Consider the following 22,117-nt stretch of genomic DNA (forward strand, 5'->3'; position numbering starts at 1 on the left):
ACCCTAAGATACTGATGGTGGATTTTTCAATGGAAACTGTAAATGCTGTCGTGGTTTAGTTCAAAAAGGTTAATAATGTAAGAATCATTGAATTGCATTTTTAATTATTCTTGTTGCTGCAATTAAATTAGATAAAGGAGAAGCAAAAAACTACAACTAAAAATAAAGAATTGTAATTCTTCAAAAGTTATCATGTTAAAAAATACAGAAAATTGATCTTTTTCTATTAATTATGCAAATGGAATTTAAATAATGATGTTATTTATATTAATTCCTTAAACGTTTTGAATATTTAGTTAACAATTTATGGTTCTATAATTTAAGTTTTAAGTAATTTAAGAATAAGCTAAAGTATCAATTACCATTATCAAGAATATATCTTTTATCGTCATACATGCTAAAGATGTTTTATTTATATCATAACTGGAAAGATTGTGTTTATCCGAACGAATAACTTAAAGGTGTGATTACTTTGGGTTGAATTAACAAAGTATCTTTGTAATTTTATGAACTATTGTTTTCTTAACAACAGTTTTTTAATTCCTTTACATTTTTTAACATTAACTTCGTTTCTAATAAATAAGAATACATTTTACTTCTTAATCCGACAAATTCAACAATGGGAATGCCGGCAGCTTCATCTTTAAATTTTCCAATTACTTTTTATTATTATCAAAATAAAATTTTGAATTTACTATCGTAATCCTATTATCAAATAAATCTTTGTCCTTATAAAAATCCTCATATGCATCTTTGGTTTTTATTTCATAACATAATGAATCAGTGTCAGTAAACAATAATTTACAATTACCTGTACTTTTCCTTAATGTAATTATAATGAAAATCATACATTAATATTTTGATAAATTAGAATGCACATTCAACATAACAAGGTCTGTTTAATAACAAACTTTTTTTTATTCTATGAATACCAAAAAGGTTAGAGTTAAACATCGTTGAACTAACAAATGAAGGTTTGGCTATGTATTTTAATAAAATATTTTCATCATGTGTTAATTTAATATTAACCCTCTTGCGTAAATTTCCATCGTCTTACCGAATACAGAATTGTTCATTAACTTAAAAAAGTCCTTTTCAAATGAATTTTTGCTTTAGATCTTTTTTGAGTATTAAAATCAATATACTTTTTTAACCAAGGACTTTCGTCAAAGTTAATATTTATGTATTTTTGTTACTTTTAACCCTAATTGTGTATATAGTTCAAGATTTTTAAATGAACTACATAATTTTGTTTTTCATTAAAGTTGGAACTAATTTTTTACATTACTTTTTCCTATTTCAAATTCTGTTTTAATATTTTTACTATAATCAGAAAGCCATGATCTGATATTCTAATTTTTCAGAGCTAAAGGATAATCATTGTGGGTTTTATGTAATTCTTTTGGATATTCAAGATCACATTCAACTATAAAGTTAGTTTTACCTTTGCAATTAATTTCTTAAATTGTTTTCGGATATAAATTTAAAGTTTCCAGAGGGCAAAGGTTGAAATACCCCAACCGTAAGGTTATTGGCGTAAAGGTACAAAATTGTATTTGCTTTCTTCTTTTGAATTATAATCCTTCATATATTTATTGTTTGCTTTATGTATCTGTTTGAATATAACTATTCTCCTCTCAGTCCCCTTTTTAATAAAAAGATACAATCAATATCAGTTATTAAATCTAACTTAATTCCGTCATTTTTAACATTGCATCCCAAGCTAAACCAGGACTACTAAAATAATGACAAGGATCTAATTTGTAGTACTCTAAACCCTGTTTTCTAAAAATTTCAAATACATCAGCTAAAAGTAATACGTCAGTTTTTAAATATAGATCATGATATTCTCCATGTTGTTATTTTAAATTTTTTCCAAACATTTTAGCATGTTCGTATTCATTATCAGAAATATTAGTTTCATTTTTAAAATTGAAAAAAAACTCTTCTTTAGAAGGTAATTCTTTTTCTTTGAATTTTTTAAATGAATCCATGTAATCATATGGATAAACCACCATTTTGTCTTTAATAATTCAATGTAATCAAATTCTTGAGAATAAATATTTAAATTTCTGAATATTTTTACAAGTTATCCAATGCTTGAGACATAAATTGGAATGAATCATAAAGACCAAGTCTGAAATCATAAATGCCATATATCTTTCCATATTGTTTTAGGAATAAACATTAATTTCTTTTTTGAATTTCCCTATTTGCTGCATAATAAAATGACCGTCCATAACCTCTTAAATTATTAAAAAAAACCAGGAATTTTGTGGTTAGTTTAAAAAATTAATATTACATATTCTGAGTGAGCACTTTCCTCTAAATTTTCCTGTTCTATGACAGTGATCTCGAACAGGATTTTTCATTTTCCTTACATTCTTTGCGGGGGGGGGGCAGATTATGACAAAACTTTTGTTTTTAAATTCAACTTTCATCTTTTAGACATTCTTATTCTTTGGTAAATATTCTTTAAATATTTCTTTTACAATATTCTCTTCCGCCAAGCATTTATTTCAATAAACTATAAACGCATAGGTCTCATATAAATCCTGGGTTGGTTTAGTATATTTATCGTCCATAACAACAAACAACTTTTATAACCCGTAACCACAATCTATATGAATTGATATGGTTCATAAAATGACGATTCAGTTGATGTAAAGCAGTTAAAACTTTTAGTTTATTGATTCAAAATCAGCATAAATTACAAAAGGTACTGCTAAACCTTTATGATATTTTTAAATTGGTACTTTACTTCCTCCATTTTTGGCATTTTTACACCTGGTACCATTAATAGGCTAAACAATTTGGTATGTGATCATTTAATATTCCTTTCCTAGAGTAAAATGTTGTAAGCAACTTTTTTTACCAAAAAAAAAACAAAAAATGTTTCTTTGTTGTATTTTTTTGTTTTGTTATTCATTAATCTATTAAAGTCTTTATCCAAACATAATGTTTTGACTATAGTTCTTGAGGGTTTAACAGTCATCAACAGTTTAATTTAACATTTATTTATCATTTAATTTTATCATTATAATTAGCAACATGACCACAGTGTTCTTCGTATTGTTAATTTGATATGACAATGGATATATACTATTTTCTTCATAACAAATATATTAAATGATATTCATTAAAACTTCTATTTTAGGTATTTGATTTAATGTAACAGAAATTTAATGCCAGTATAATCAAGATCGTTTATATGTTTTTTAATATTTGAAATAATTTGAGGATTTTTTTCAACAGGAAATTGTAAGCTAAATGACAGCCATCTAAAACATTCAATCATCATTCCTTTATATTTATTAATCCTTTCATTGCATGTTGTACATGGTTTTTGGTAATTCAAAATAACTTGAAGCAGCCATGACTATACTTATAACTAATTATATAATGACAACAACATGACTCTATTCCCAGCCATTGCTTCCAAAAATCCGCATTACCAATTCAATTATTATTTCATCAAAAGCTTGATGTAAAATTTTTTTAAATTTCGTTTGTGTTATAATAATTTCCTAAGCCTTTGGATTGAAAATAAGCTGATTTATATAAGTTCGGTTTTATCCATTTTATGCAAAAGTTAATTTAAAACACTTTCTTTTTTATACCTTTTAAAGTTTTAAGTTCAGTTTAAGTATTTCATAGATGTCGTTTATAGTTAAAATATAATTGATTCTTTGGAATCTTGTCTAAATTATTTGGTTGGGGAATTTGGGGGAGGATAATATTGATTTGAAGATCTCTCGATTTCCATCTATTATTATATTAGAAAAAAAATCTTCAAAGCAAAAATGGATTAAAAAATAATTCAAAAAAAGAATTAAAAAAAATAATAAAATCAATAATAAAATAAATAATAAAATAATTAAAGTTTTTAAATTATCATTAAGAAGAAATAAAATATTTAAATTTATATCTTTTTCCATTAACTTTGATATTCCACATGGACTCGTTTGTCCCTTCACAACCAAATTTTTATTAACCCAGCATTAATACCAGAATTCTTTAGATGCTTTGTAAGTGCATCTATATATTTTTCTTTCATTAGTATCACAGTCGTTTACAAATAACTATTTTTAGGATTGGTTTCGATAATGATTTGGTCTGGGACAATCACATAATCTTTCATCATTTTCTTCTTCAGTTATAGACCACCACAGTCCCATTCAATAAAGTTCTTTTACGAGATAAGGAACTATAACATTTTGTACTTTATACAATGACATGATTTTTATATTCACCGCTAACCTATTTGATCAAGTTTTGATTTAATAACATTTCTTTCTTTTAAAGTACTTCTTATATGAATTTTTATCTGGATCATTAGTTCTCCTAAAGTGCTAGATAATTTTGACATAATCATCATCTACCTTTTCTATTAACCATCTCTATAATAATATACTTATAGAAAAAAAATCTTTAAACGCAACTAATGAAATTTTATATTGACTTGAGAAATTGTTTTATAATATCTATATCATTTGAACTAAGATTTTAAAGTCATTTTTTCTAAATTGTTTATCAACTGTTAAAATTTTAATACCTACTTGAAACATTCTGTGTAACCATTCTTCGTGTAATTTGTGTAAGTTTTTTCTAAATATCTAAACCAACTTTGTTTTCCATTTCCGTTCTGTTTCTTTTTTGAAGTCTTTTACTTTAAAATCATATTTCTGGGTCGGTTTTTACATAAACAAATCATCAATTGGGTTTTTTTCCGTATGTTTTATAATATGATCACATAACAAAAGATTGTAACTGCCCACTCGGGGTCATTTACAACACACGTTTTCGTAATGTTGTTTTGTAAAACTTACTGTAGTTAAATAACAACGTCAAGGACAGAAACACGCATCATACTGTTAGCAGAAGATAAACAATTTTTATATGACCTTGTTTAAAGTTGTTAGCTGAAAAGGAAATAAATATTTGGAAGGTTCTTGAGCAGCAAGTTCAAAAAGGTTATATGAATTAGAATCAGAGTCCAGAGGCTTTGTCCTCCGAAGGGCTAGACCCTGTCCATAACATTTTGCCATTCGTGTATTGGTTCTGGAATTATATTAAAAGTAGAATATATTCTTTAAGAATATCTAAAAACATGTACTTTTTCCTGATGCAAATATTACCTTCAACGATATACATTTCTCATTTATATAAAATACTTATAGAAAAAAATCTTTAACTAAAGTTAATATAACTCTTCTTCTTTTTTACGTTTATATCCGTTAAGTTTAAATTCCTTCATATGCATTTCAAGAGGTGTTGAATAATTTTTTTCTTTCTGCATTTCTAATAGTATTGTAAAAATATCCTGAATAACTTTTTTCTCTTCTTCTTTATTTACTTTTCCAGGATCATTAGGGTCATGAACAGCTAAAGCTGCAATCCGTGCTTTTGTTATAAGTTGTTTTATTTTGTGATGATGTGATTTTAAAATAAATTTCTTGTCGTCAAGTTTTAGTCTGTTAGTAAATATGGTAATTACTGATGGAACAGCGCAAGCAACTGCTACAAATATAGGAATAGTTGGAACAAGTGCTAATGCAGCTGAGCAACCAAAAACACCTGCTGTAATATATAACCCAGTACTTACTCTCCCACAAAATTTATAACTTTTTCTGTAAGCAGCAGCTAGTTTAGTTAAGTGAATAATTAATTGATCTATTGTTTCTATTCCATTATTATTAGAAATTAGATTTTTATTACTCATTTATATAATTAAACTTTTTATTTTCTAAATTAAATTCCTTTCAATTCACTAAACGGAACCCAACTATTAAATTTTTCACTATAACCTTTCCATTTTACTAAAGCTTGTTTTTTCTTATAGTCTCGTCTAATAACTTTTTCAATTCTAAAAACTTCTTGTGTAGTAGGTAAAAGTTCTTGTCCGTAAAATGAACCTTGAACTATTTCATCATTTAAATCTTTAATAGTGTATGTTCTGGGATTTGTATTATTAATTTTATAAATTATAAATATTTCCTCTGTCCAGTTTGGTGTATATCCTTTTTCAAAATGTCTTTTAAGTTTGCTTAAACGAACCCGATCACCAATTTTAAATTTTGCTTTACTCTTTGGTATTTTTAAATCACCATATAAATTAAAGTAAACAGTACCTTTATTTAAGTTTTTACTAGCTTCGGTTGGTGCCATTTTTATACTAGAATGTTTTGTTTTGTTATATTTATCAACCATATCCTGCAAATTATCTAAATAAGTATAAGTATTATTTGCTGTAAAATATTTCCACATTATTCTTTTTAAACTTCTATTAAATCTTTCTAGTACTACAGCCTTTCCTTCATTAAATGTATGGTACATATTAATCTTATTTTATTCAAAAATGATTCAAACTTTTTATTATAAAATTCTTTTCCTTCATCTACCCATAAATTTACTGGTAATCGTCCTTCAGAAATTATTTTTCAAATGCTTCAGTAACAGATTCTCCAGTTTTATTCTTTAATGGAATAACCCAAGCATATTTACTAAATATATCAATAACGGTTAACAAGTACTTTACTCCTTTATTATATTTTGAAAAAGCTTGCATGTCAACTAAATCAGCTGACCAAGTATCATCAATATCATTAACTATCACTCTTCGTTTCCTAAATTTTCTTTTAATTGGTTTGTGTAATTCTTCTGCTAATTCATCGCTCCAATTTATTTTGGGGGTAGTAAAAGTTTGCTCTACCCCCTTTTCCCGTTTTTTGATTTTTGTCTGGGTGTTAAACCCATAGGGAACTGTTGTTCCTGTCCGAGACCAAGTTTGTATTTTGTTTTAATTATAGGTTTTACAACTAAATGTTTTGCAATCTTTTCTCCAAATGTTTTTGATTTAGTTTTATTTAAATTGGAAAGCATTTGCTTATCACATGTACCCTTTTTTACACCACTGTCATAGCAAAAATCATGATTCATACATACTGCATCCAGTTCATTGACAGGGGGTCCATTATCTAGGGGATTTCCTGGCCCACAATAATTATATCCTGGAAGTGTTAAACCTTTCTTAGGTAATAAAGGTAACATTGCTTTATGGATATCTAATTTACCTCCAGTTTTGTTTTTAACGAATTTTGATTTCATTTTTCCGCAAGATTTACATTTTGCTTTTATCATTAACCTCCCGTTTTTTGTTGTAACAAAGTGAGGATTTACATTATCTGTAAATTTTCTTTCTTTCAAACAATATATTTTATTTTGTAAACTCATCTATATCATATGTATTTAAAACTTTTAATTGGGTTTAAAACCTGTGGATTTTAAATTGTCCGGCATTGGATTTTTTAGAATAGGGGCAAGGGGTCAGTCCGGACCAAAGACTAAATCTTTTTTTGGTTAAACCAAAGGTTTTCATTCGGTTTAACTAAAGATTTAAAAGATTTTTAGCTTGTATCTTTGATAAAACCTTGTGGGTTTTTAATTGTCCGGCATTGGTCAGTTCGGACCGAGGGTCAAAAGGTCAACTGAGGTTAAAGTGCCAAAACAAACAATTACTATACTACTTCTATCAGGAGTTGTTTTTGTCCTTGCAACTTTAATCTCGTTTAACCGCAATGGTATTTATCAAATGATTTTTGCACGATATTTTTTTTTATTTCAAACACTTGCAACATGAGCTTTTGGTGACTGACATCCTTGTAGACTATATAAAGAATGAATGAAATAATAGTTAAATGATGAGTTGAGAAAAAATGATCAATCGAATGAATGAATGAATGAATGAATGAACTATTTAACGGCTATTCTGAATTTCTTTTTTTATATTAAGATTACAAAATTAAACTGACCTTTTTGACGCTTCTGAATTTGTTAAAGCAATAAAAAGCAACCCGTGTTTTCGATTAATTGAAATATAATTCATGGTCTGGTTTGTCACAAAAAAAAATCAGTTTATTAAAAATTAAAACATATTAAATCAAATAAGTACTTACTCGTGACTTCCTTTCCCTCTGAAATATGCAATATACAGATTATCGCGTGCGGTCACTTGAGCCAGTTGTTATCGCCTCGGGGCATCAACACGCGAAGCGTGTTCTCCACTGATTGGTCGGAAGAAATCATACCTAATTTCTATGCATTAAAGATCCCATTTAATTTGCGCTAATTTGTGTTAATTGGCATTCATCGAGTTTCTGATATTGTCAATTTGCAGGTAGAAAAATGTTAGAAATTGTCAGACTGGATTACCAGGCTTAGGTATACATGGGCTATCTATCTGATTTATATTAGTTTTATATTAGTTAATATGCATACAATTATTATCAATTAATTGCAGTAAAACTGTACGGCAGAAATTATATGTACAGTTTATTTTCGTGGAGATGGGTAAATCAGTGAAAATGCTTATATCATTTGATTTAATGAAAGGCACTCATTAATCTTTGCCAATATTTTTCGAGCGTTTTCATAAATTTTAATTTTACAGTTAATCAGTGTCACGCCATCCACGTTACCACGGTTATCATTTCTTTAAAGTAAAGTAATGTGATGTTATCGCTACCTGTTTTATCTTTATGATTTTTAATTATTTTCTCTTAAAGTATTTATTTTCTAGTACGCTTGTGACAGGTAATGTGTCTTTTTGTCTAGAATATTTTAAATAATCGACTTTTTTTTACAACGGGTGAATATGATAACTTTTAATAAATGGACCATAAATATCACGGTGCGTTTGACAAATAAGCGGAAAGTTTGCAAATAAAATTTAGGGGAAAAGGTATGGCCAAAACTCGAACCCACTACCCTGATATTGGCAGCTAAACGCTTTGCCGCTCAGCTACCTGCACATGCGACAGTATAATATCAACTAAGAATCATATATGTAATATTTGTATCGCTATTTATGTTTGGACATTGAAAATGAATTTACGGAAATATACGAAATATTCACATGTGCTAGGTCAGTACTAAAGGACACTACATCCACGAGAAATGAAATAGTCTTGGAACAGTGTATACTACGGTGGAACAGAGGGGGTGTAGAAACAATTTAATTTATCACGTGCGCACGTGTTAGCACAACATTCGCACATGTTAGATAGTACGTGCGAATGTGTTGATTAACACGTGCGCATGTAATAACTATCTTAGCTAACACGTTCGCCAGTGATAGCTATTACGTTCGCAGTTGTTAGCTGACACGTGCGAACGTGAAAAATTACCAACGAAACTAATCGAGATATCAGCCTTTTTTTCAAAAACAAGAAACACTTACTTCGTAAATTACAGATAACTATAAATAACACTTCCTTATGAAAGACATCCATTTAGAAAAATTGCAGATCTTTCACGCTTTTTCATTGATCAGCTAACACGTGCGCACGTGTTAGTTATCACATGCGCACATGGTAGTATAACGTGCGAACGTGATAGCTGTCACTTGCGCACGTGATAGTTATCACCCGCGCACGTGTGAATTACCACATACGCACGTGGTAGCTAACACGTGCGCACAGAAAGAAATAAAATATTTCCTATGTCCTCGCTATGCCACCGTACTATACATAGAACATCTGCAGAATTACTTCGAAACAAAAGTCAACGGATATGAAAATATTTTTCGCTTAATAATTTATAATTAAGTAACAGCTGAAAGTGAACATTGAACAAAAAGGTATAAAATACATATTTTATAGCTCTTTGAATTATATTAAACTGAATGACTTCGGTTAATTGTGTGCTTTCTTTATTACCAAAATGCTATGTTATCTACATGTTGGTTTAAAGGTCCGACCTACTCGGAGTGGGTCTCCGTGGCCGAGTGGTTTAGATCGATGACTTCAAACCAGTTGCCCATCACCGATGCGGGTTCAAGCCTCACTCAGAGTGTTGAATTCTCCATGTGAGGAAGACATTAAGCAGGTGCTCGCTCGTGATGAAATAATGCACGTTAGGGCACCTGGGGTATTCCTCCACCAAGAAAACTGGAAAGTCGCTAAAGGACCTATAAGTGTGTCAGCGCAACGTTAATCCCAACAAAAAAAAAAAACACAAAAAACCCGACCTACTCGGTCGGTAGCAGACGATACTGTATTAAATCGAACGAAAGGCGTTTGTTCGAATCTTTGGACGCAGACACATTATATCGATTATTTTGCGTCTGTAAAAATATTTGATTTCATAAGTAAAGTATCAATACATGTCTTATATACATTTTCAGTACAAAATATAAATGGATTAGTTCCTCTTTTTTCCTATAAATATTTGCATTGTATGCACAAGCGTTGGAAATGTGCAGAAAAAGAGTTAATTTATGCTTGCATTTGATTTTTACAATGGCGATGATCCACGGATGTATTTATCACTACAAATAAATAGGGATGAATTGATTAATCTTTTTCTTTTCTCAATCGGCTATTTAGATTAAATGTTAAAATAAATCGGGAACGCGCTGGATGAAATGATGGATTCATTCATATTTGATTTTATACCTGTTTTGGTCCGTGAATGCTTTTTTTTCAGTTTATGTCATATTAGTATTAAACATTTCTTTCTTTCAATATTGGCAATTCATTCTACATACACGTACAAGTTCGAAAACATGCAAAAAGTTTGACCTTTGAAATGGCCGAGAATATAATTTTCACTACACATATTGATTGCATCCCGTATTTTTGAAATATATAAATTATTTAAATCCCGTATTTCCGGCATATACGGGAAATATACGGAGTTGTATACCAAGCATATACGGACATATACGTCCCGTATTTTCGAAATATACAAATTATTTAAATCCCGTATTTCCTGCATATACGGGAAATATACGGAGTTGTATACGAAGAATATACGGGAAATTTAATCTCTGTATTTTCGAAATATACAAACTATACATATCCCGTATATCCAGAATATACGGGAAATATACGGAGTTGTATACAAAGAATATACGGGAAATATAAGTCCCGTATTTTCAAAATATACAAATTATTTAAATCCCGTATTTCTGGCATATACGGGAATAATACGAAGTTGTATACCAAGCATATACGGACATATACGTCCCGTATTTTCGAAATATACAAATTATTTAAATCCCGTATTTCCGGCATATACGGGAAATATACGGAGTTGTATACGAAGAATATACGGGAAATTTAATCCCTGTATTTTCGAAATATACAAACTATACATATTCCGTATATCCAGAATATACGGGAAATATACGGGATTGTATATGAAACATATACGGGAAATATACGTCCCGTATTTTCGTAATATACGGATTTATGTATTCCCGTACACCAGACATATACGGGAATATACGGTGTTGTATACGATCAGAATAACCCTTTTTAGAATTTCCCGTATTTCAATAATATACGGGATGTCGTATACTAAGAATTCCGTATTTTCATAGTATACGGAAATCCGTATTTTATTAGTATACGGACTTTTAAATATACAAGCCCCGTACACGCCCGTATTTTAGTTTTCCCGTATTTCTTCCCGTATACGGGTAATATACGGGATCCCGTACACTCCCGTATATTAACTCTTTTTTTCGCAGTGGACGTATGCGTACATTTGTGATTAAAAACTTTTTCAAGCGGATGTTAATATATACTATGGTGGTATGTTTAGAACATGCATCTATGTTTTTAAAAAGATTAATTTTTTTCTCGCGCATCTTATCTCGTGGTCACGACATCTTATCTTGTGCTCTCGACAACTTATCTCGTGTGCAAGAAATATTATCTGGAGCGCACGACATTTTGGCATTTTAAAACTAGCATGGCGCACCGGCCTTCCGCAGTCTCATTACTACACTACTATAAACGAAGCCCGCTTCCAAAATGATAAAAATGGAATTACTAAATAATGAATTATAAAATATATAAAAAATTAGGCGCTGTGCCATTCAGTTATCTCGCGTATCTGAACATCACCACCACTCCTACCGCACCCCCTCCCCCCACCCCAACCAACAACAAAAAAAAAAAGAAAAAGAAACGTCGTATCAAGTTTGGCCTTCCGGAATAACGAAATACGATTGAATTAATCAAAGTTGCGATAAAAAGTGGTGAAAGTAACGAATAATTATGATATATTTGTCTGTCCCCAACGAAATATTCGATATACTCTATCCCCACTTACCTGACCCCTATCCACCCCACATCCTGAACAGACCATCGGTGAGTCCAACAGTGACACGATGTGACTTTTAAATAACAAAATTTTTCATGTCATATAGATACAGGGAAATATTCATGCATGAGTGCATGCAAGCGTATGTACGTGCGTGCGTGCGTGCGTGCGTACGTCCGTCTGTCCGGTTAATCTTTGTCCAGATATTAACTTCATCGTATATTTTGAAAATATTCTATGCTTTACTCAGTGAGATCGATTCTCGCGAGCAAACATAGGACCTCTATCTGTGAGGTAAATGTAACACTTGACTGAGGGGGTTAGACAAAGGTTGTGCTCACAAAAATCATCACACTGCATTTAGCATTTTCCCAATGTGGAGCAACAAAAATTAAACAGACGAATGTTGAGAATGACGTCGCACTGACACAGTTTTAATCATATACCGGCTTTTCAGCTTTTGATGATGGCGGAGACCCTATGTTCCCGTTTGTGCATTATTCAAGGGAAGAGCGCAGTAGGTTATATGCGCGCAAGAGATTAAATGTCGAACACACAAGACAAGATGTCATGCGCTCGATATAGGACGTCGTGGGCTCGAGATAAGATGATTTAATCTAAAATAAATGTCTTTTCCTAAACATAACATCGCATGATACAGTGCTGGTATCCTTAAAATATTAACACTGTAAAGTTCGATCTTGTTTGTAGGGGTTTTCCTGTGAAGAATAAAGACATTAAAAGTATGTCAACATTCAAATTATTTGCAACAATTATTTGCAACTTTTTTTTCTAACAGGATGAAATGCTTAAATTTGCACATTGTCGTGACCGCGAGCAGGGCATACGCGCAATATTAACTGACAAGGTCGGAAAAAGTGCTAGTTTAACTAACATGTCAAAAATAATGAACTCGTTGTCATCATATTTTGATAGGATATGAAAATGTAGTTTAGCAAATGCAATTTTAGTGTACGTTTCAGCGCCATTGTAAGTGCACATATACGAGTAGCATTTCATTTCTAAATTTCGTATTTTTTTAAACTCCCAAGTTGTTGAAATTCAGAATACGACAGCTTGTGCAATTTCATTGTACACGCTTAAAATGCACTTGTAAAACATAAATCTGTATGTGTAGCGGGCAAAAAGATGGAAGTTATTTTTAAAAATTATGCAAGTTTTTTTTTTAACATCCATAGAAGTTCACTGCACGTACGTCTAACAGTTTGGGATCGCATCGATATTGCGCGGAACAACCTATATCGAATGTTTAATCAAATGCAATAATTCTATAAGACTATGTGTCTTTCATTCTTATCCTTTCCTACTTATCTTGTTCAAACTATGATGTATGTGTTTAATTTGTATATGATTTACTGGGAATAAAATATGTTTAAACTAAATGCAATAATAATTTTTCCCAACTGTTATAAAAATGCGTTAATGCAGATACTGCTTGTGTTCTTTTCATTCAATATTCAACATTTTTCTCTTATGTTCAGTGGTTTATTCCTGTTATTAGATGTTTTTTTCAGTAAAAAATGTTCTGAATAGAAAATAGAATAGAATTCTTTTATTACCTCCACACAGGAAGAGTGTGTAATATGTTATACATGCAAATAAACATTTGACATAAAGTATTTTTTAAAAAGAAAAATACATAAAACAAAAATACTTAAAGCTTGATACTTTGCTATTTCTGTCATATGCACACACAAACAAAGCGCAAGTGAAAACGTATTGTATCTGTTCATCCATATTATTCTATTGACGCAAGATGAATTAGATAGAGTTTATGCGTTATATTTTGACGTCCCATTTTACTGACGGATATGTTTAATAAACCATTAATTAAAAAATAACTGGGTGGTAAAAGTACTTATTTTTTCAATATTTCGTCAAACATAAGTTTATCTTGAAAATATAAAATATTGGCAAAAATATTTCCAGCCATTTTTCCTTTTAATAGACAAGTGTGCCATTTTTTCTAAAAATCTAAAAAATTGAGAATGTCGTTTTTCTTCATTTTTTTCATAATTTTGAAACAGAAGTGACAAATACTGTCTAGCGCCGTAGACTTTTTTATAACACACATAAAGATGTAAGTTTCATTGCTGTAAATAGAAAAATAAACAAATGAGAGAAAATAAACCGATTTTATTATCGCTTTTTAACGTGGCGCCAAAACAGACATACATGGTAATGTTTGCGACGTCATAGCCAAAAAGTTTCACTAGTAACCAAGAAAACAGTTACATATTCATGCCGGGGATAACTTCTACTTTAATATGATATCAAAATTATATGCATGTTGTAAAAAAATTACAAAGTGCTATTCCACCTTAAGCGTTCTCTATCTTTCCATTTTTTTGACGTTTCATTTTCAACATTGTACTAATCTCTTATTTGTTCATACGACTCAATCTGATATGTTTTACCATAACACCCTAATGTACGCTCGGACTTTCTAACTTGTTGCTTTAAATGTTGCACCTTTTTTTTTGAACCACGGTTTGGGTGCTCTCTGAATTATAGTTCCTTTTTAATGGAGCGTGCTTATCAAGGACATCTTAAATTTCCTATTTAAAGTTTCACACACTTGTTGATATTTTGTAAATCAACTTTCATTGCACTTAATTCACTGGAAAATTCTGATTCGTTCAAGTTTTGAAGCTCCCAAATAACACGCTCCTACTAGTAATAGTCCTTTATTTGACATCTAGTAAGAGAACCGTAACAATACAATTAAGTTACTCTACTCAGTTATGAGTAGATTCAAGCTTTTAACTATCATTTCTGTACATTTGCTGTACTTTTCAAATGTTTAGCTTATTTTTGTATAAAAAAATTTGTTTTGACTTACATGTATATAGGAAAAAAGACTTCAAACGTCTTCCTGTCTGAAACTGCAAGCTATGCTGCTATGCCTTTGATATTTGTTATGTTGTATTGCCTAATAATTTTCTACTGAATTTTGTTAAATTATGTCCCTGGTGTGAAAAGAGGCTCTGCATCAGGGATTCCAAGTTTTGTATAAACTTACATAGGTGAAACATTTAAAACATATTCTTGTCTAAATGTACAAGGCATAGGCCTTTGATATTTGGTATGTTGCTTAGTGGTTCTCTAACAAATGTGTTCACACAATGACCCTGGGATAAGAAGAGGCCCTGCTCGGGGGTCACTTGTTTCACATTAGACCAAAAAGCCCTTATTACTCGTCAATGCTTTAGCTTAGGACTCACAAACTATTAAAGACGTTGACACAGAGCTTAGATATTTTACATGTGGAACCGTCTAGTTGAGGTGGTCCAATTTCAGAACTGCCCCCTAAAATGAAATCCATGCAGAATTTATGTAGCCGTGGCAAGAGAAAGGAAATATTTAAATATATTCTTAAAAGAAACTGAAAGCAGGATTCTAAAAGATGTTCAGAATAATCTCTGGTTGAACCTTTACCAGACTTGTTCAAGCTATTTTTTGTCAATAAATAAACGTGGACCCCATGGGGCGGGGCTTACGTTCCATGTATGGATACGGTATATTGGTCCCACCCCGGGGTCCCCAAGATTTTATAAAGTGTTCTATAGGAAAAACATGAAAACATCTTTACTGAGTCTGTGAAACACAGCGCTAAGATACTTTACATGATGCATTGTCTAGTGGTACGATTGTTCAAATCATATATGCGCATGGTCCAGTCTCCATTTCAAGACCCTCCTCAGAGTAACTTCGTCTAAATTCTAGTTATTTAGGAAATAATCTGATCAGATTTCCTAGGCTTTTAAATTAAAATGTTCCTGAGAAATTATGTGTCACGTGACTGTGATCTTGACCTACTGACCTACTCATCGTGAGCTTTTGTGATCGTCCATCGTCCGCCGTGCGTCCATCGTCGAGCGTCTAGCGTCCGTCAACAATTTCCAAAACAAAATCTTCTCCAAATTCACTACGCTGATTTACACCTAAATTTACAGGAATAATGCTTAGGTGGCCTCGTTTAAAAATTGTTCAAAGAATGAAATCTACATACTCTGGTTACCATTGCAACCGAAAGGAAAAACTTGAAGAACCTTATTGTTCAAATTTGCAAGACATAGAGCCTCAGTATATGGCATGTGACACCATCTTATGGTCTGCTATGAGGAATGTTCAAATTATGCCTCTGGTATAATAACAAGACCCCACCCGGGGTTTAAATTATGACATAGACTAATATAGGAATTTTTAGTTTTTAAAGTTCTTGTCTGAATTTACATTGCCTATACATTTGATATTTGTTGTATTGCATTGCCTAGTAGTACACTACTACAGTTATTCAAATTATGTCCCTGGCTTAAAAGGATGTCCCACTCAGGGGTTCCCAAGTTATACATAGTGTTATGTAAGAAAATATCTTCTAATATAAAATATCAAAACTCAGGCCTTTAATGCCTTTAATAATTGATAAGTAGCATTGCCTAGTGGTTGTCTAACAATTCTGTTCTAATTATACTACTGGGTTGAAAAGATGCCCTGCCCAGGGGTCACTTGTTTTTGTGTTATATAGGAAAGATACTCATCTGATCATTTTTCCTAGATTGTTTAATTGTACTTACCAGTTGATACTAAGTAATAAGAGGTCACTTATTTGTAACCTTGAATTACTGGCCTTCTTCTTTTTAAATGCAGCCTTGACATTTAGATGAAATACAGTTTTGCGCACCGATTTTAAAACTGACTTTCACTGACAATGAATGTGACCTACTGACCCACTTTCGTAATAACAAAGCATCAGTTTGGCATTTGAAACATGTAGCTCATGTTACTCAGGTGGGCGATCCAGAGTCATCTTGACCTTGTTTGTAAATGAGAAACACAATTCAGTAAGAAGTTACCTAAGATTCAAAGAAGAGCTTTATTAGCAGATTTCATTAATTGGAGGAGTTTGATACATTCCTCCCTTCTACTAGCACTGGCAAAAGCGGAAATCGATGTAAAGACAATTATAAATAGACTTAATGATGTTGATGGCCAATAAGATATAACAAAACTAAGTCAATATACGAAAGTACAAAATGAAGATCAAGGTACAGCACAGCGCTTACTTGAAGACGGATTCTGTGCTAGTTATACAAAATCCGCACGAAGATAAAAATCTGAGAGAAATATTTAAACGCTTAACATTCAAGTATGTCGAGGAATGTCATCTGTATATATTTGTTCAAAACTTTAAATAATGTTGTTGTGGTATTGATATGAGATAAGTTCGGCATCGGCTATGAATACCAATAAACATAAAGCACAACTGCAAAAATGTTGTTTTCACTTGAAATTGTAGAAACTTACGATTTTGTCATATGAAAACGTGTTCTTTAAACCAAATAAGCCTTTTATTTCAATTTTAAAGACTAAATCGAAAGTTACAAAATCTTCCTTTTACCAAAATTTACAGCTAAGTCTATATATTTCAAGGATACCGATTAAATGCACAGGGCTTTTTCACATGTAGCCAACCGTATATACTTAACAAAATTCATTTAGGTATATTTTCATTATTTCAGAAGAAAGAAAGTATGGTCCGTACGCTTTCAACTTATATAAAAGTGTTCTAAAAGACGGGACTGAAGAAGACTCTTCAATTCGAATTAATGTTGTGGGAAATTTTAGACAAGGTAAAACATCGCTTGTTATGAGATTAATAGGAAAAGATAATAAGAATGTACAGAGTACCAATGGCATAGACATTGTTCATTATAGATGCAAACAAGATTCTTTTGGAAACATAATGTACGAAGAGAACCCAGGTATAGATGCAAAAAATATCGCTAAACGAATGAAACAGGCCACAATTGGAAACCCTTCGTTGGAACAAAAAACAAAATCAAAGCGCATGAAGCGTTTCTTTGTAAATCCCTTTCGAAAGAAAATGCACCCAAAACAAGAAATGCATAGACCAGTCGGTATGTCCGAAGAAGATAGGTATACCTTTGTTAAAGAGGTAAGCAAACCAAATGATCAACACAGCTTCAACGATAATGCTGACGTGCCATTTTCAATTTTGTTTTCAATTTGTCCTGTGGGTTGACGGATATTGTGCCAAACGATGAGGAGGAATGCTGCGTAAACATGGGAGAGCGTACAATGGAATACTACATAAGGTTTTGGGTTAACTCAATACACTCTTTTGTTGGAAACGAAGATGGAACAGAACCTAAAATAATACTTGTCGGAACACACCTTGACAAACTAAAAGGGGATGACCTCTCTAAAAAGAAACAGGCGGACACATATTTTGATAACATTAGAGAATTGTTTAAAGGCAAGCAAACACTCAAACATATTTTCCCGCAAGACTTTGCACTGGACACCAAAAATGATGCATATGAAACTTTTAATAAGTTTCGTAAAGCACTTCTCTGCGTTGGTCAGTTGTATACGACAACTCAAGTACATGTACCAGCAAAATGGATCCAGCTTGAAAAAATGCTGTTTTCTCGTAGAGAGATGAAAATCATTGAGTTTAGAAAATTAATGGAAATTGACTCCAGAAGCGAATTTCCTTTAAGAGATCCAGAGCAGGTTAAAGTTTTCTTAAAGCACCAGCATGATCAAGGAACGCTGTTCTACTTCGATGAGGAGCCAATATCAGAATACGTTGTTTTGGATCCGCAATTTCTAGTCGATGCGTTCAAAGGCCTTATAACAGCTGACAGATTCCTCAGGAATCGACCGGATGTTTACGATTTATTTCAAACTCTTAAAGCAGAAGGAAAGTTGGAACCAGAATTGATTGAGAAGCTGTGGACGAATGGTGAAGATAAACTTATTATTGCACATAAAAGAACAATACTTTGGTTCCTTCAGAAACACCGCATCATATCAGAGGCAATGGAATTCGATGAAACGAATTTAACAACAGTTGGTCTTGGTTGGTATGTCATACCAAGTCTCCTAAAAGATCACAGTCAAGTTGGGGAAATGATAGCCTTTTTAAGGGACAAGAAACAAACAAAGATCCAGTTTGTCCTTTCGTTTGACAGTTCTTCTGTTGTACCGACAGTATACCATCGACTTACAGCAGCCGTTATTGGAAGATGGCCGATAGCTGAATTCAGGAAAAGGAAACTTCTTTTCGAGAACCTGTCCGTAGTTAGGTTAGGTTATGATCATGCAGGAATTATAGAAATGAATGACAGACATATACATCTTTACGTTCTCAACCTGTCTCCGCCACGTAATGTCAGTCGGGAGATTCCGGATAGCTTCAGGCGTTTTACAGAGTCTGTAATTACATATGAGTTCCGAAAATACAAGGGGAAGAGAAAAGACATGAACCTGCCGTACACTCGTGGATATGTATGTAATCACGAGAGCCATGAATTATCTTGTTCAAAGACAGTTTCATTATTTACGCAACTCGACACAACATCATCCCTCCTGTGTCCAGATATTGAATCACATTCAAGAATTGATACAGTTGAAGCCAAAGACGAATGGTACTTGGGCAATAAAATTCCTGATATCAGTTCAAACGTAGTTGTGTCTGAAAAAATGATAAGTGAACTTAGTCAAACTATTGGGCGGAATTGGGAATTACTAGGGCCTGATTTAGGACTCAAACAAGTGAAGATTGATCACATCATTGAAGAAAACCCAGAGAGCACCGGTATGAAAATATACAAAATGCTTCAGCTGTGGCGTAACAAAAAACGCAACTTTGCCACATTGGACGCGTTAATAAAAATACTGAAGAAGCGATCAGATGTTCGTGTTGACTGGGATGGGATAATGAATATTGTAGATAGATTAAATTAATCCGAACAATAAGATCAGCACAACATGTATAAAATTGAAGGACGCTAGATAGCTTTGAGTTGAATAAAAGGCAAAACATTAGTTTAACATCGAACACTGTAAACTTAGAAACTAATAATAGACAATTAACTCTTTAGGAACTGGTTTAATTTTCCAAAAGCACCAACAAGGTATATGAACGCCTTTTGCTTCCGACATCTACCCGACAGCCATAGCGTTCGATTTTCACTAGTTTGCGACATCAAAACACGATGCATGTCTAATGAGAGCAGTTATGTTCAACAACATGATTCACCGAGTACCCTTAATAGTGAGGAAACTGCACTCATCTTTTAGCATAAACCATGCATAACGGATGCATATTTGGATCGTTTTATTCATTAATTACTGTTGTTATAATAGATGTACTTATTAAGATGAGATAATGTTCAAACTGAAAAATACAGGAAGGTAACAATTGGGGTAACAGACAAAGCAAAATAAATTTCCACAAATCATTTTTCTGCTAGAGTGCAGCCAGAGGAACGTCAATTGATACCATAAGCCCTATGCATATCAATCAATAACTGTCAGACTTGATCTAGAGAGTGCATGATAAATGACCGATACATACATCATTTTGTTAAAAAAGACCAATAGTTCGAGGTTATGCGATGTTAGTAGATTGGATAACGTAACGAAACGCATTATAAACGTGTCTGATATATATATATATATATATATATATATATATATATATATATATATATATATATATAAACTTGACAATGAAAAGACTCGGCACAAGATGGAAGTCTAAATCAAATAAATAAAATGACTTCACATGCCTTTACAACAGTATTTGATTATAAAAATACAAACTAGTTTCGCCTATCGGCTCATCAGTGTACATACAATGTAACGTGACGTTACTATATATATATATAATTAATTGGCATTTTTTGAATTACAATGTTTGTATTTTTTGTTGGCAGTTCGCTTTAGACACATAGAGGATATTGTATCTGAAAGCTTTTTCTATCTTTTTATGGCTTCATAACTAGAAACACAAGTAGAAATATCAACACAACCGCGACAATCCTACTCTTAAAGTGTCTTTGTTGTCAGTTTTCAAAATATTGAGATATGTATATATTGTTTGGTTCTTGTATAGGAGAATTTTCTCATTGTATACTCGTATTTCTGATTGTAAACTACGTTAAGAGGTTCTGGTTTATCATATTGAACTGTCACATTACATGCTATCACAAATTGTGCACTCCAGTTACTGTAATCAGGGCATATCTAAATCAACTGGGTTCATCATCATTAACTGATCAAGATTGAGTCGTTTTCGTTTTATATGAGATCACTGAATGTTGTCTCTAAATTTCGTATTTCTCCTGCTAAATTAAACTATATGAAGAACTCGGACTCACTGGGAAGAGTGACTCTGGTTATTTCGGAAATACATTTTGTAATGTTGTTCTCTTCTTCGGACATTTCCATAAGAAACCGTTTTAGACGGTGTGGTCAGTAGACGTTATACTTAATGCAAAATGGTGTTAATGTACCATATATCATAGGTAGTCACACAAAATACAAATTAATATATTTCTTTACAACTTTTACAATTATAGCAGAAAAAAAAACAAATGTCCTTTATTCTTTATTCTCTCTGTTGTTGTTAAAGCAGAATAAGTAGTTTTGTTAAGATAGCTTTGGATTTTTATTATGTACTGTATATAGTATTCGAATATGATTGTTATGATTCTATTTCAGAATACATGTTGATTATACATTTAACGTAAAAAATTCACTATTATCATGTTTTGTGAGATAATGTCTATTGTCCCTTTTTCTTACACAAGAGAAATATCATTCTGTACTTTGTTTGCAATAACATTTCCTTGTAGTGACCTACAGAAAATGTCTAAGAGTTTAAGATATATTTTATAAGGATTTATAGTTAAGTATTTTGTTACAAAAGCCAATTTCATGATTAAATATTATTTGTTTTTATGCAGTATCTGTAGGTTGGAACAAATATATGATAAGGTGTTAAACCGAAATATAAATTGTTTTATATGTAATTTCACATGTTATTATTGCGATACTTACGCAAATATATATCATATATTAATTTTATTTCTTATATGTTAATTAGCCTGTACATTTTGTAACTGAAGCGTGCGCCAGTGTATGAAAGCACACTGTATCGTTTATGTGT

At 31.7% G+C, this 22,117-nt stretch overlaps 1 protein-coding gene across 1 annotated transcript; it reads left to right on the forward strand.

Annotated features, from left to right (window-relative positions):
• Positions 1-18,219: 18,219 nt before the first annotated feature.
• LOC123561745 (uncharacterized) lies at positions 18,220-19,908 on the forward strand. The gene has a single exon (XM_045354325.2). The coding sequence runs from the start codon at positions 18,220-18,222 to the stop codon at positions 19,906-19,908; it is 1,689 nt and encodes a 562-aa protein (XP_045210260.2).
• The last annotated feature ends 2,209 nt before the right edge of the window (positions 19,909-22,117 follow it).

The sequence above is a fragment of the Mercenaria mercenaria genome, chromosome 18 (genome assembly GCF_021730395.1).
Source record: "Mercenaria mercenaria strain notata chromosome 18, MADL_Memer_1, whole genome shotgun sequence".
NCBI classification, from domain to species: Eukaryota; Metazoa; Mollusca; class Bivalvia; order Venerida; family Veneridae; genus Mercenaria; species Mercenaria mercenaria.

Coding starts and splice junctions, on each gene's coding strand:
- LOC123561745 (XM_045354325.2), top strand. CDS start 18,220: ATGGGAGAGCGTACAATGGAATACTACATAAGGTTTTGGGTTAACTCA.